Genomic DNA, 16,137 nt, shown 5'->3' with positions numbered 1-16,137 from the left:
ATTGTGTTTTTAGGAATGTCTGCCTAAATGTTTTTTTTGGTTTACAAATTATTACATTTTTTTTTTTTGTCCACTATGAAATGTATGACTATTTACTGTACTTTTTTTTTAGGTGCTTTTCTTTATCTGACTCCCTAAATAGAATATCTGCTCCCCAAACTTTAGATGGTTTGTAATGGAACTCCCAATCAAATTCTGGTTGCTTCAGCTGTCCCCAACCTTGTAGTTCATTGTATTTGCTCATGGGCTACTCTCACGGTGATCAGCAATAAAGCTTATGGGACTCTCCCCATCCATGTTTTTATGCAAAGATTTAATTTCGACAAATGAAACGCTGTGTACATTTACTGAAAGGTTCGGTTTTGTATGATATGTTTCTTGACTAATATGGAAATATTTTCGAAATTCATTTCATACATGACCCTGTTAGCACTACCCAGCTTGACAAGGTGTTTCTTCAATTGACACTGGTTGCTTAAAGCGGGGGTGTGACGGTATCGGTATGATATCCCCGTCAACGTTCCCTTCTTCCCATAACGAAAATCACCCCAATATTCCACGAGGAGGGATATCCCTGGAATCGCCCAGAAAGCCACACATGAGACCAGCTTACTGCTTGAACAACACAGACTTTAATGTTATAACACACAGCTTATATGTCATTTCCAAAACTGTTACAATGACAAATCTCCGCCCCCCTCACACTGGGGCTTCCATACAGATGAGTAGGTAGACACGACGGGGCCGATGCTGAAACACATTTTCTTTAGACAATGACATCAATGACGCTGAGCACTAGCTGTACTGAATACATCAACCAGACCGCTCGACCCCGCATATAGAGAGATAATTACCACAATGAAGCAATCAGAATAATTAACCCAAGCCACTTAAACCCAGCTCTCCTTCACACAACACAATAGATCAATTAACCTTTAGAAATAGTGAGGGGACATTAGCACATCAATAACCTGGCTAGCAGGGAGCAGTAAACTGAGACCTATAGGCAAATGTATCACAATGGCCCCCCTTTTGCTCCCTGCTCCGGCAAACCCGGTTGGACCTTCCCTGGTTCCAGTAGGGTTGACGGGTTCAGAGCTATTAGTCAGAGGTTAACTCCGTTTGGCATGACTGACCTCCCTTGGCAACTGCTTCAGACTCAGGTATGTCACCGGGTCGTCAGATCACACGCCGGTCAGTCCCCAAGTCTTTGTGCGATCTGCAAAGTCACCAGAAGTCAGTGTGAAGACAGCGAATGGGTCTGTGCGCCGCCATCTAGGTGTCCCGCTATGGGAGGGGGCAGGTTAGGGCTCTGAAGTGACAATCCCAGGAGATTCATAAAAAGAAAAAGTTATATTTGTTGAAATGCTGTAGCACTGGTGCTCAGAGTCCGGGGGGGGGGGGGGAGGGGAATCAGAGCCCCATAAGGTCAGCCACCCCCTGCTCCCTCCGCAGCCGCCGGTTCTCCTCTTGGAGCTTCTCCAGCTCCATCTCCAGTTCATGCTGCTGTGACCTCAGGTGGTTGTTCTCCTCCTCCATGCGGCTTATGCACTCCTCCAGCTCTATGTACTCACGGATCAGCTCCTGCTTGCTCATGTCCTGCAGGCTCTCCACGTGGTCCTTCATCATCAGGAACTGGGTGGTGGTGCAAGGGGCCACCGGTGGGCCCTTGGCGAACATCTCGGCACGCATCTGGGACGCCCGCTGTGACTCCCTCTCCTCCAGTCGCTTCTTCTCCTCCCAGGTCAGCTTGTTATACGGCTTCCAGGACCTCTTCTTCTTGAAGGGTGGCCGGCGGTGCCTCTTTCTGCCCAGCTCCCTCCAGGGCCCCTCCGGCTCAGGGCTGTCGCCCATGACCAGCTGACAATGGTGTTCCCTGTTGTCCGTAATAACAGATTGTACCATGAGGGCTTCGTAAGGGGTGCCCAATGGTTCTTCCTGACCCAGCTCCTTTGGATCCCAAGCCGAGTCTACACAATGGGCTGCTGCTGGTGGGCGGTACCCAGGTTGAGACCAATTTGACCTGGTGTTGTCATTCATGGGGCAATTCTGCTTGAAGTGACCCAGCTGTTTGCACCGGAAGCAGCGTTGTTCGTTGCCCTCCTGGCGATGATAGCGAGGGCTAGATGTCACCGGTCTGTTAGGAGGTTGGTATCTAGCGGTTGGTGGGTGTGAGGGCACCGTTTGTGGTGGAGGTTGTTCCTGTGGTGTGACCTGGTTCGTCTTGCGAGTATCTGCATATTCATCCGCCAACTTCGCGGCCTCTGGTAGAGTCATGGGCCTGCGATCTCTCACCCAATCCTTGACGTCCGTCTGGATGTGATTGTAAAATTGCTCCAGGAGCATTAGTTGCAAAATGTCCTCTGCGGTGGTGGCCTGGCTGCTGTTAGCCCAGTTAGAGGCCGACCGGGACAATTGGCATGCCCATTCCGCATAAGAGTCTTTCGTGGTTTTGCGTGAGTCCCTGAACTTCTGTCGGTGGGACTCTGGGGTTACTGCATAACGAGCCAGGAGCACTTCTTTAACCCGGGCGTAGCTATGGATATCCTGATCTGGCACGGTCCGGAAAGCATCAGAAGCTTTGCCTGACAGTTTGCCTGACAATATTGCAACCCAGTCTCCTCTAGCTATTCGGTGCAGGTTACATTGTCGCTCAAAATCCGCCAGGAAGTTATCAATCTCGCAGTCCTTTTCATCAAAAGCTTTAAAAGCGCTAAACGGAATCTTCCTTGCGTCTGCTGTGCTGTACTCACTGTTCGTAGAAGGTGCGGCTGCTTGTTGGACTGCTGCCAGTTTTAACTGTAGTTCTGCGTCCCTTATTTGTTTATCCTTCTGTAGCTCTGCGTTTACTAACATGTCCATCACTTTCAGTACCACATCTGGCGTTGGGTTCGGGCCGAACCACGCTAGCTTCTCTCTCATTAGCTTGTTGGCTGGCGATTCCTCCTCCTGAATCACTGGTGTCTCCATCTCTTGTACTGCTGGCGTTGCTGCAATCCCGTCCTCCTGGTCTAGCTCCATTGATTCTGCTATGATGACCCGCTTGGTTTTGTTGCTAGCAATCCTTCCACGAACTTCCAGTAGTTCTTCCAGTGTCTGCTTGGAATCCGGGTGTGAAGGGGAATAGAAGGGAAAAATCCCACTGCTACCAACCAATTGTGACGGTATCGGTATGATATCCCCGTCAACGTTCCCTTCTTCCCATAACGAAAATCACCCCAATATTCCACGAGGAGGGATATCCCTGGAATCGCCCAGAAAGCCACACATGAGACCAGCTTACTGCTTGAACAACACAGACTTTAATGTTATAACACACAGCTTATATGTCATTTCCAAAACTGTTACAATGACAAATCTCCGCCCCCCTCACACTGGGGCTTCCATACAGATGAGTAGGTAGACACGACGGGGCCGATGCTGAAACACATTTTCTTTAGACAATGACATCAATGACGCTGAGCACTAGCTGTACTGAATACATCAACCAGACCGCTCGACCCCGCATATAGAGAGATAATTACCACAATGAAGCAATCAGAATAATTAACCCAAGCCACTTAAACCCAGCTCTCCTTCACACAACACAATAGATCAATTAACCTTTAGAAATAGTGAGGGGACATTAGCACATCAATAACCTGGCTAGCAGGGAGCAGTAAACTGAGACCTATAGGCAAATGTATCACAGGGGGTTCACCCTATTCTAGCATTACTTTCGGCATCGTAGCGCGAGCTACAGTATGCCGGTCTTACATTTTTTATCCCCGTACTCACTGTGCTATTCCACATTGAAGATTCCGGGGAATGGGCGTTCCTATGGTGAGAGAAGGTGATTGACTGCCGGCCCTGGCACGTCACGCTTCTCCGGAAATAGCCGAAATAGGCTTGGCTCTTCACGGCGCCTGCGCATAGCCTGTGCGCAGGCGCCGTGAAGAGCCGAGACCTACTCCGGCTGTCTTCGGGGAGCGTGACGTGCCAGAGCCGGCCGTCAATCATCCTCCCTCTCCATAGGCACGCCCATTCCCCGCGGGAGTCGGAATCTTCAATGTGCAATAGCACAGTGAGTACGGGGATAAAAAATGTAAGACCGGCATACTGTAGCTCGCGCTACGATGCCGAATGTAATGCTAGAATGATGTTGAGGGTGAACCACCGCTTTAAGGAGCGGGTGAGAAAATTGTTGTCAGAAGAAATGTAGGCAATATTCAGGTATTCTGACATCCATGAGTTCAAACTGTCAGGATATAATAGCTGGCACTTTAAATTCACCAATTCAAAGTGTAGCAAGGATGAGGGAATTAAAGTGTTGCTAAACCCACAACAGTAAAACCAGCCTGTATATGCAGTAAAGCATGGTCGTTATACTCACTGTGGGAACCTTAGGCCCCATGCACACGAGACGCTATTACAAACGCCTCTAATCTCAGCTTTTCAAAGGCAAAAACCGGCATTTAAAACGCCTGTTTTTGCCGCGAATTGCGCGGCGTTTTGCCGCGATTTGCGGCTGTCAGCGTTTATCCCCAAAACACTGTAGACCCTCCCCAAGCTCAGAATCAAACTATTTGTGCCGCGTTTTGCAGCGATTTGCGTCTAAAACGCAAAAGCTGAAAGCTTCTGAACCCAAAATTTTGGGTTTGGAAAAACGGCCCTAAACCCAACTGCTTTGAAACGCCAAAAAACGTGATTGTGTGCATGGACACATAGGATAACATTAAATGTGTTCAGGGGCAGTTGAAAAAAATGCCCAAATGCCTCTGAACTCGAGTTTAGCAGCGTCTCGTGTGCATGGGGCCTAAGGGGTTAATCTTCTGCATTGTGTAAAAAGGATGCTTGATCTTGTATGCACAGATCCTCCCCTCCCTGCACTGTCCCCCTGGATAAGTCCGGATAAGACCTAGCCTTTGAAGTCAAGTTGCACATTGCTAGAGAGGTTTTTTTTTTTTTTTTCCCTTGGGAGAGTGCATGTGATCAGCACAGGGGCAGTTGGCACTGCCCCCAGACATGTCAAGACAAAGGGTCAGCTCAGTGCAGTATGAAAACTCCTACAAGCTTCACCAGGAACTGATAAAATCACATGCTATGCTCTGCTATATACTGCTGAAGAGAAAAAGTATTTAGCAGTTTATATTTACCAAAATAATTGCATTTCCATGTTCTGTGTAGTGTGGGAGACCAGATATAGTGAATGCAGGGTGCTGGGTTTAGTAACACCTTTAGTAAATGCTCTTTTTTTTTCTTTTTTTTTTTAGCCCAACCAAGTAAAATCTTAGCATGTTTGGCCAGCTTATGGTATAATCCTTTGTCCACTTGTGCAGTCTTGCACCACCTTACTTGCTATCCTCTAAACAAGATGATAATGTTCCTTCAGTAAGGCTAAGTGTGAGGGGTTAACTGCAGAGTTTATTCTGTTTGCACCAATATCCCCACTCTTATTTTGCTGTTAGATATATGACTTGTAATACACACGCACAGTCACACTCCTGTAATCCATTTTTAGATATCCTTATACAAATGTAATAAATCTGGGCAAATTTCTCATCCAGGCCTTTATGCTGCTCTGTGACCTTCTAATGATCTTCAGCCATCAGTTGACAGGAGGTGGAAGGGACAACCTTTCATTGTTGATCTTTAATCCAGACCTAGGACTACAATCCGAATTGCTCACTTTTGTAATGGATCACGTCTTTATCGACCAAGACGACGAGAACCAGAGCATGGGTATGTGGTTTTTTTTTTTTGTTTTTCTTCTTCTTCCTGAGCATAGGCAATACCAGCATTTAGAAAAGGGGGGGGGGGGGCTTTGATATAGTTAAGAGGCTGAAAAACAGCAAACCCTATTTGTAGTTACTGGCCCAAAACTAGCGTGCAGTTTAGAAAGTGAACTTCTGATTTGTCCACTTTATGGTTTGTCTCGGAGTATTAAAACTACTAATCAAAATTACTTCTAGACATTCAGCAATTTCAGAAATAGTTTTTTTCAGCACGTGTGCTTTAGAGCTGAAATCTTAATATCACTATAAGTTTATGACTTGTTTAAGGGGCTTTTCACTTCATACACAGTTATTGATGCTGGTTTGTTGTGGCCTAATTAAGGCGCAATGGAAATGAGAATATGCATGTCTGTTGTGGACTGATCTAATGTGTCTATTTGTCCATAGCTCTATGATTACCAATTAGATTGGATGTCATACATGTTTGAATATTGTTGCTGGATAGCTCACAATTCCACAAAAAGTTCTAGTTTACACAAGCTTTAACTTGAGGCACTTAAACCTTCAACTCAGTCTTGCAATATTACATTTTCTTGGTTATTGTAAACTGTTTGTGTCTTTAAAGAACCTTTTAAGGACTTAATTTCTGTATGTATTTTAACAAGCATAAGGAAGCATTTGGTGACCTTGCCACAATTTTCCTTTTCACTTTGGTTACTTTGTGGTTGCATCCACATTTGGATATTCCCATTTTTTCAGTGCCCATTTTAACTTGCATTAGGGTCCATTGTTTTCACCATTAAGAAATCAATGGCAAAAAGTGTCATGCAGCAATTGCTGGACTTGCATACATATATACCGGAAGAGGATGCAGGAGGATCCACAGCACTAAAAAGCAAAGACTGAAAAAAAATATTAAAGCCATTACTTTTGTGACAAGTTGATTCACAGTCCTTTTAACTGCACTCGACTATCTGAAGCAGCACACCACAGTGCAGGTGCTTTGCTTTAGTGTTTTGGGGTACCAATAAACACACCAAAACACACTAATGGCTGTAATGTACCCTACGGTAATGCATAGTTCTGACGGGCCCCAAAATATTGTGCGTGGTCTTTGAAATGGTAACCTGTTTGAACCTATTAATGTTTTAGTAACTTCTATTCAATGATCATTTAGTAGTGATATAGTTTTCATCTTATCCTTAGAAAAGAAAAAATATTTTTGATGCTTTTCATAAAAATTAAATACTTTTCCTTATATTACACATAGTTCTTATCTGACAGTGGCCATTTATCTTTGGACATCCAAGATGCCTGTGCTTATTGAAGTTAAATTGTAGCCTTGTCCTATTAATTTTCCTCATGCAGAAGGCGATGAAGAGGATGAAGCCAACAAAATTGAGGCCTTGCATAAAAGAAGAAATTTGCTTGCAGCATTTTGTAAACTAATTATCTATGACATTGTAGATATGCACGCAGCAGCTGATATCTTTAAGCACTACATGAAGGTACCTGTGTGTTATTTTTTTTTGTTTATTTTTTTGTAACATTTACGCAAGATAGAAAACTGGTGTTCTATTCATCTGTGGTAAGATAAGACTTTAACCACTTCAGCCACGGACCATTTGGCTGCCAAATTACCAGGCTACTTTTTGCGATTCGACACTGCGTTGCTTCAACTGACAATTGCGTGGTTGTGCGACGTGGTTTCAAAAACAAAATTTGACATCCTTTTTTCCCACAGACATATTTATTTTGGTGGTATTTGATCACCTCTGCAGTTTTTTTATTTTTTGTGCTATAAAGAAAAATAGAGCAACAATTGTGGGAGAAAAAAATTTTTGTACTTTTTACTGTAATAAATATCCCCAATTTTATTTTATTTTTAAAAAGGATTTTTTTTTCTCAGTTTAGGCCTACGTATTCTTCTACATATTTTTGGTAAAAAAAAATGTAATAAGCATATATTGATTGGTTTGCACAAAAGTTATAGCGTCTATAAAATAGGGGATAGTTTTATGGCATTTTTATTATTAATCTTTTTTTTTTTTTTAACCAAAAATATGTAGAAGAATGCGTATCGACCTAAACTGAGAATTTTTTTTTTTTTAAAGTGATATTTATTATAGCAAAAAGTAAAAAATATTGTGACGCTCATTGTTTGCTTATAGCGCAAAAAATAAAAACCGCACAGGCGATCAAATACCACCAAAAGAAAGCTCTATTTGTGGGGGGAAAAAGGACGTCAATTTTGTTTGGGAGCCACGTCGCACGACCGTGCAATTGTCCGTTAAAGCGACACAGTGCCGGAAGCTGAAATTTCGCCTGGGCAGGAAGGGGGTATATGTGCACAGTAAGCAAGTGGTTAAGCAGTTTAAAGGGGTTGTAAAGGTTCGTTTTTTATTTTCTAAATAGGTTCCTTTAAGCTAGTGCATTGTTGGTTCACTTACCTTTTCCTTCGATTTCCCTTCTAAATGTTTTTTTTTCTTTGTCTGAATTTCTCACTTCCTGTTCCACCTCAGTAAGGTGTTCAGTAAGCTGTTATAAATGACTTTCCACCGCTCAGATGGTGGAAAGCTTACCGAGGAGAAACAGGAAGTGAGAAATTTAGACAAAGAAAAAAAACATTTAGAAGGGAAATTGAAGGAAAAGGTAAGTGAACCAACAATGCACTAGCTTAAAGGAACTTCCATAGTTGGTGAAGTGTATACACACACACATTGGGTTCAGTTTTTGTTTTTTTTGTAAGAGGAGGCTCGATCACTGGGAGGAACCCACACAAATGTCATAATAGTGAGTTCTCCCTGGTGGTTATTATTTCAGAACCCCAGGGCTGCTGACCATTAATCCACTGTACATTCCTACATTTTTTTTTTCCTTTAACTTTTAACTACCGCATTTATCGGCGTATAACACGCACCCTAACTTTATGAGGGAAGTTTCAGGATTTTTTTTTCCCATAGGCTCCTGTGTATAACACACAGGCACAGTTTATCCTCTATTTTCAGGGTAAAAAAGTGAGTGTTATACGCCAATAAATACAGTAATAAAAGTTAATTTAACCAGAGAGGGAACATTTTCAATGTTTTGCTCCTCCATGTATTCAGTGGGTTTGAAGAACAGTGTAGCAGGGTAGCAGTATGATCTGTATTGCAAATGGATGTATTGCTTCCTAATTCTTGACTGTACACTGTGTGTGTATCACAAAGTGGATGAACCGAATCAGAAATATTTCGGCAGCTAAAACTGTTCATAGATATGTATGAATTTCTGTATTTGCTTTTTGTCTGGAGTTCTGCTTCAAAGACAAGGTGTACTGTGGATGCTTTGCTGAAAAAGTGTGGGGGCAAAGGGCTAGTTGCCAGTATTGCCTATAGGCTGTCAGCAGCTAATCTTGGTAGAGGAGCAGAGCTTTGCTTCTTTATGTTAAAGCTATTCACGGATTAAATCATGAAGCAGAAAGAGGTGCAGAATGCATAGATACACAGAATGAAGCAGGGAGATTCTTGCTCTGCTGGTTCTCAGGTTTAACTTGCTGACTTTAAATCTCACAGCTCTAGCAGTGCTTAATGTGATCTCACATTGTAGATATGAGACTAAAAAAGAACAACGGTTCTTTTTTTTTTTTAGAAGGAAGTCGAGAATAAAGGTACATTTTCAGGGTAGTGCTTAGGCACAATAAATATTTCTAGATTATTCCTTTAACACAGCACATTTTTGCTTTTATGTGTTCATGTCTACTTTAAACAAACCTGATAGTATAAAATGATCTCTTGTATAAATGCACCATCACACCAAAATGCAAGAGAAAGATCAAGTGTGTTTTTACCAAATAAATCTGTTCTACGTATGCGTATAAGAATAATCTTACTTTTAAGTAAACTGTGACTTATGAATTCTTTGCCTTTCTTTCTAGTATTACAATGACTATGGAGACATCATTAAGGAAACACTAAGTAAAACACGACAGATAGACAAGATCCAGTGTGCCAAGACTTTGATTCTCAGTTTGCAGCAGGTATGAGTTATTTGACTACTTTGCTGATTAGCTGGACTTAAAATTTTACTTTTTTTTTTTTTGAGATTTATTTTTGTATTTTATCAAGACATGCTTTCCAATCAATGCACAATAAGTTAGGTAGCCCCAAATATGTATAGGGAATCACCAATATGTCACATAGCTTCTTTATAATATCCAATACACAGATCATGCATTGTCAGGAGTTCTATATGAGTTGGCACACTGCCAGCAAGAAGCCCTACAGTCAGTAGTACAGAGAACTTAATCATGTTAAGTTACAGTTATGAGGCATTGGTGTCAGATGTGGAAATCCAGCTGTACCAGACCTTATTTTTGTTTTTAACAATTCCCTATTCAGATAAGTAGCCTTAGAAAAGTGAATGATCACTTTGCGAGCATAAAATGGTGAACAACGTTCTATAGTAGGGGGCCTTTGAATTTAAACCATCCCCACCCAAAATTGTTGAACTAAAGGGGAATGCCAAAAGACGTGGCTTAAAGTTTATATTTACAGTTCGATTAGTCCAGGCCACAGTAAAGTCCCACAGCACTTTTAACTCTCACCAACAGCTCCTGGTCACTGTTTATGATTGGGAGATGGTAGGATGGGCTTCCGATCCTGTGATTACTGTGACAACCAGTCCAAATTATCACATGATCAGGAAGGAGCCTGCCTACTGGCCTCAAATTCATAATCCCAGGAAGCGCAAGCTGGTTGTAAGGGGCTAAATAATTGACACTTTTAACACATTCAGATGTTTCATAGCCTACTGTAAACTAAACTGTTTTTATTATATCGTCAACTTTACCCTTCTAGCTGTTTAATGAGCTGGTGCAGGAGCAAGGCCCCAATCTGGACCGGACATCTGCTCACGTTAGTGGTATTAAGGAACTGGCACGTAGGTTTGCACTTACCTTTGGACTGGATCAGATAAAGACCAGAGAAGCCGTGGCCACATTACATAAGTAAGCGACAGGTTTAACAGTTCCCATTTGTGAAGTTGGCTGTACTGCATTATAGTTATATTATTTGTTCTTCTTAATGAGAGTTTAAATTACTGTTAAAACTCTCTGAACTGTGCTAATTAAATTGTTGTATAAGGCGTCTGTTTCTCTTGGATGTGCTTAAAGTGGAGTTCCACCCATAAATATAACATTACATCAGTAGTTTAAAAAAAAATGTCATTAGTCCTTTACAAACATTTTTCTTTATCGTACATCACGGGACACAGAGCGGCATTCATTACTATATGGGTTATATGGAGTACCTTCAGGTGTAGACACTGGCAATCTCAAACAGGAAATGCCCCTCCCTATATAACCCCCTCCCATAGGAGGAGTACCTCAGTTTTTACGCCAGTGTCTTAGGTGTTAGTCATGGTTTAGCTTGCCTCCGCATCCTTGGGATTAGGTGAGCTACCGGTTCTGTCCAAAAAAGCCTCAGCGCTAAAGTGGTCAGTAACCGGACCCCAAACCCTTGGGGTATAGCCCATAATGCTTTTCTTTTTAGAGAGCTGGACCCTGGGCCCAGAACTTAGAAACCTTTGCGTACCTAAAGTTTTCTGTTGCCAGGGTGCTATATGGGCCCAGGACAGTGGATCCTTCATAGGAACCCAGGGCCTGAAGGTCTAGACATCCCCACGGAGATGGGGGAAGATTGGGCCTCTTGCTTGGCAAAGTCCTGCGGCATGGAGCAGGTAAGTGAGGGGAAAACTTGCGGAACTTGGTTCTTAGCAGGTTTTTTTCTGGGGGGTCACAGGGGACATGCCTAAAGTTATGCACTGCATCTGGCAAACTAGTCACATATCATAAAGATAGGATGGCTCTCTATGTATTATTCCCCATAAGATGTGACCTCCCTTGTAGTGTTGGAAAAGCATTGAGTGGGGCCTGTGTTATATAAAAATATATGTGTGTGTCAGAGAGCTTTGCTTACCTGCAGGCCTCCAGGCGATGCTCCATTCAGTCTTCCTCCTCAGAGCCTGCAAGCAGGCAAAACGCTGACCTCCTCATGGTTCCAAGCTGCAGGCTGCAGTTTGCTGGAACAGAGAGGTCCCTTCCTCCCAAAATCCCCCCCCCTCCCCCTGTCGGGAGGGGCATTTCCTGTTTGAGATGGCTGGGGGGGAAGGGCGGGTCAGTGGCTTAAAGGAAGGGGCGGCCCTTCCTTGTTTGTTTGTTCCATTCAATACTTTGGAACTGAGGAGAAAGACCAGAGCGGCAGCATGGGGCGCCGAGGACACACAGTGGCCAGAAAGGATATTGCAGTCTTCAGAGGACTGTTTTTTCAAGCCTAGAAATAGGCTGTTTCTTTTCCATCTCATAGTTTTTCTTTGCAATACTACTCAGGGGGACAGAATGTTTTTTCTTTCCTGGATTTGAAACAAAAAACGAAAAAAAAAAAAAAAAAAAAAAAAAAGTCATCTAGGGGAGAGGAAGCATTTTTTTATCCCCCAAACAGGTGTTTGGACAATTAACTTTTATAGTTCCAAATACCAATAGGTAGCAGGTGTACCTCGGTATTGTACCATGGTATGCCGCTGTTTTTCCTACAGGGAGCCTTGGGGCCATCGGGATCTGGGGCTGGAGCTGACGCGGGTCAGTCCAACCCTAAGATGGTCACGGAGGAGGTATTACTCACCTCTTTAAAAGAGGGCAGTAAGCGGAATAGATCTCCGTCGCCCGAGCGCGGACCCTCAGAAGAGGAGGTCCTTTCCTCAGGGGAATTGGACGACCTCTTGGACAAGGACCAAGTAGGTTCAGGGATCGAAGACCCGGATACAGAGGAGTCTGGGGCAGTCTCCCTGAGGGAGAGCTGGTGGATTCAAGGATTGTCGGACTTGGTCCATAGGGCATTCAACTTGCCAGTACCAGATCTCCAGGTATCGACGGTTTCAGCTTTGGGCTCACTGAGGGCGCCTCAAAGCAATGCTGTGTTTCCGATCCATCCTCTATTAGAGGGAATTTTGTTCCAAGATTGGAACAAGCCAGATAAGATCTTCTTACCACCTAAAAGGTTCTCTGTCCTATATCCTATGGAAGAAAAATTTTCCAAAAGATGGGCTACTCCTGCAGTGGACGCAGCCATCTCATGTGTTAACAGATCGTTAACATGCCCTGTAGAAAACATACAGGTGTTCAAGGATCCAGTTGATAAGCGCTTGGAAGCACTACTTAAGAACTCCTTCACTACTGCAGGGGCAGTAGTACAGCCAGCTGTGGCTGCGATTGGGGTCGCTCAAGCATTATCGGATCAATTTAAGCAGATGCTTAAACTTATTCCGGCCAGCAGGCAGAAAAATTTTCGGATGTCCCTAAGGCCATATGTTTTACGGTAGACGCAATCAAGGATTCTATCCAGCAAGCGTCACGTTTATCGTTATCCCTTATCCATATGAGAAGACTCTTATGGTTAAAAAGCTGGGAGGCTGAGCCCCCATGCAAGAAGCTCCTGGTAGGGTTCCCCTTCCATGGAGGACGACTCTTCGGAGAAGACCTAGATAAATACATTCAGACCATTTCAAACGGCAAGAGTACTCTCTTGCCAACTAAGAAGAAGGTTCAGGGACCTGCGTTTAAACGACAGTATTCCCCTGGGCAGGGGCCCTCTAATGCCAAGCAGTATCGACGGCCTCCTGCAAAAGCAAACTTCGGCTTCAACAGCAGATCACAAGGACAGGCTGTTAGAGGCAAAAGGCAGTGGTTTCGCAAACCAGCAAAACCAGCCCCCAAGCCAACCTTATGAAGGGGCGCCCCCACCCACGAAGGTGGGGGGAAGGCTGCGACTCTTTTCAGAGATTTGGGAAGCCAGCATTCCCGACGAGTGGGTACGGTCTTCCGTGGCCACAGGCTACAAATTAGATTTCCTAAGGTTTCCTCCTCCTCATTTCCAGAAGTCGAGGATTCCAAACGATCCGGAAAAGGGAGCCGCATTAAGATCGGCATTAGATCATCTACTTTCCCAGGAAGTAATAGTAGAGGTACCAGTCCTGGAACAGGGGCTGGGTTTCTACTCCAACCTATTCATCATCCCAAAATCCAATGGAGATGTCAGGCCAATTTTGGACCTAAAGATGGTAAATGCATATCTAAAGATCCGCTCATTTCGGATGGAATCCGTGCGGTCAGCAGCTGCCACACTCCAGAAGGACGACTTCATGGCGTCCATAGACATAAAGGATGCCTACCTTCATGTTCCAATTTATCAGCCACATCAAAGATATCTACGCTTCATGGTGGCTTCGCGTCACTTCCAATTCGTGGCGCTTCCCTTCGGGTTGGCTACGGCCCCCCGGGTGTTCACGAAGGTCCTAGCCCCAATCCTAGCCAAACTAAGGATCCAAGGGGTCACGATCCTAGCATACCTGGACGACCTCCTAGTCATAGATCACTCGTCTCCCGGCTTGGAGCGAGCAGTGGCCCTCACGGTCCAATACCTCGAGAGGTTCGGCTGGGTCCTAAATCGAGAAAAGTCAGCTTTCCAGCCCACAAAGCAGTTGGAATATCTCGGCATGAGATTAGACACAGAACAACAAGGAGTGTTCCTACCTCTAAGGAAGGTAAAAGCCATCAAGGAATTAATCCTACTGGTTCTAAGCAAGAAAGAACCGACTATTCGCCTATGTATGAGGTTACTAGGCAAGATGGTGGCCACATTCGAGGCGGTACCATACGCCCAGAGCCACACTCGCATCCTACAGGCAGCCATCCTGTCAGCATGGAGCAGAAGGCCACAGGCCTTGGATATCCCGTTGCTGCTCTCATCAAGAGTCCGACAAAGTCTGTGTTGGTGGTTAGACCCTCAGAATCTACTGAAGGGGAGGTCTTTCAGCCCAGTGGCTTGGAAGATAGTGACCACAGACGCCAGCCTGACGGGCTGGGGAGCAATTTTGGATGGTTGCACTCGCCAAGGTACTTGGGCAAAGCCAGAGAAGCAGTTGCCCATCAACATCTTGGAGCTCAGAGCTGCTCGACTAGCCCTCAGGGCTTGGACGTCAAAATTGCAGGGGTTCCCGGTGAGAATTCAATCAGACAATGCCACGGCCGTGGCATACATAAATCACCAAGGGGGAACCAGGAGTCAAGCCGCTCAGAGAGAGGTGAGCTTGATTCTTCTATGGGCAGAGGCTCATGTGCCCTGCATATCGGCAATATTCATTCCAGGAGTGGACAACTTTCAGGCGGACTTCTTAAGCCGCCAGACTCTATGGCCGGGGGAATGGTCTCTGCATCCACTAGTCTTTCAAGCACTCTGCCAAAGATGGGGAGTGCCGGACGTGGATATCATGGCATCGAGACTCAACAAGAAACTAGACAGGTTCATGTCCCGCTCAAGGGATCCGATGGCCTGCGGAACCGATGCGTTGGTTTGCCCTTGGCATCAGTTCAAACTTCTTTATGCGTTTCCCCCGCTCCAGTTACTACCCCGCCTGCTGCGCAGGATCCGGGTGGAGCACATACCAGTCATCCTGGTAGCTCCAGCATGGCCCAGAAGGGCATGGTACTCACTAATCTTAAGGATGGTAGTGGGAGACCCTTGGACTCTTCCTCTACGGCCAGACCTGCTATCGCAAGGTCCGATCCTCCACCCTGCCTTACGGCATCTAAAATTGACGGCCTGGAAGCTGAATCCCTGATTCTCAGGGGTAGAGGTCTGTCTCAGAAAGTAATCTCTACCCTAATCAGAGCCAGGAAACCGGTCTCTAGGGTGATTTATTACAGGGTCTGGAAGGCCTATGTAGGCTGGTGTGAGTCCAAGCGATGGCTTTCTCGCAAATTTACCATCGATAGAGTATTAAGTTTTCTCCAGCTAGGAGTGGATAAAGGATTGGCATTAAGCACAATCAAAGGACAGATTTCTGCTCTGTCAGTGTGGTTTCAGCGGCCGCTGGCCACCCACTCGCTGGTTAAGACCTTCCTTCAAGGGGTCTTACGTATTAGACCTCCAGTTAAATCCCCGCTTTGTCCGTGGGATTTAAATCTTGTTCTGTCAAGTTTACAGAAACAACCGTTTGAGCCGTTGGCTGATATTCCTTTGGTTCTACTGACAAGGAAGTTAGTATTTTTGGTTGCCATAGTTTCCGCAAGAAGAGTTTCGGAGCTGGCAGCCTTATCCTGTAAGGAACCATATCTTGTTTTTCATAAGGACAGGGTCGTTCTCCGCCCTCATCCTTCCTTCCTTCCGAAGGTCATATCCAGTTTTCATTTGAACCAGGATTTGGTATTACCATCCTTCTTCCCTAAACCTACTTCCAGAAAGGAAGGGTTGCTGCATACCTTGGATATTGTCAGGGCCATGAAGGCCTATCTTAAAGCTACAAAGAAGATCTGGAAGACAGATGTGCTGTTCATTCTACCGGATGGGCCCAAGAAGGGGCAGGCAGCTGCAAAGTCCACCATTTCTAG

At 44.7% G+C, this 16,137-nt stretch overlaps 1 protein-coding gene across 3 annotated transcripts in view; it reads left to right on the top strand.

Annotated features, from left to right (window-relative positions):
• The window catches only part of STAG1 (stromal antigen 1), a 222,300-nt gene that overhangs the window by 187,521 nt on the left and 18,642 nt on the right, over positions 1-16,137 (top strand). For all 3 annotated transcript variants that reach the window (XM_040348710.1, XM_040348711.1, XM_040348712.1), the window contains 4 exons: positions 5,547-5,721; positions 7,083-7,222; positions 9,631-9,732; positions 10,553-10,701. In XM_040348710.1, coding sequence (XP_040204644.1) covers positions 5,547-5,721; positions 7,083-7,222; positions 9,631-9,732; positions 10,553-10,701 — 566 coding nt within the window. The remainder of the gene's footprint in view (positions 1-5,546; positions 5,722-7,082; positions 7,223-9,630; positions 9,733-10,552; positions 10,702-16,137) is intronic.

The sequence above is a fragment of the Rana temporaria genome, chromosome 4 (assembly GCF_905171775.1).
Source record: "Rana temporaria chromosome 4, aRanTem1.1, whole genome shotgun sequence".
Classification (NCBI taxonomy): domain Eukaryota; kingdom Metazoa; phylum Chordata; class Amphibia; order Anura; family Ranidae; genus Rana; species Rana temporaria.
The sequence above is the reverse complement of the archived record's forward strand: the minus strand, read 5'-3'. Positions and strand labels throughout refer to the sequence as shown.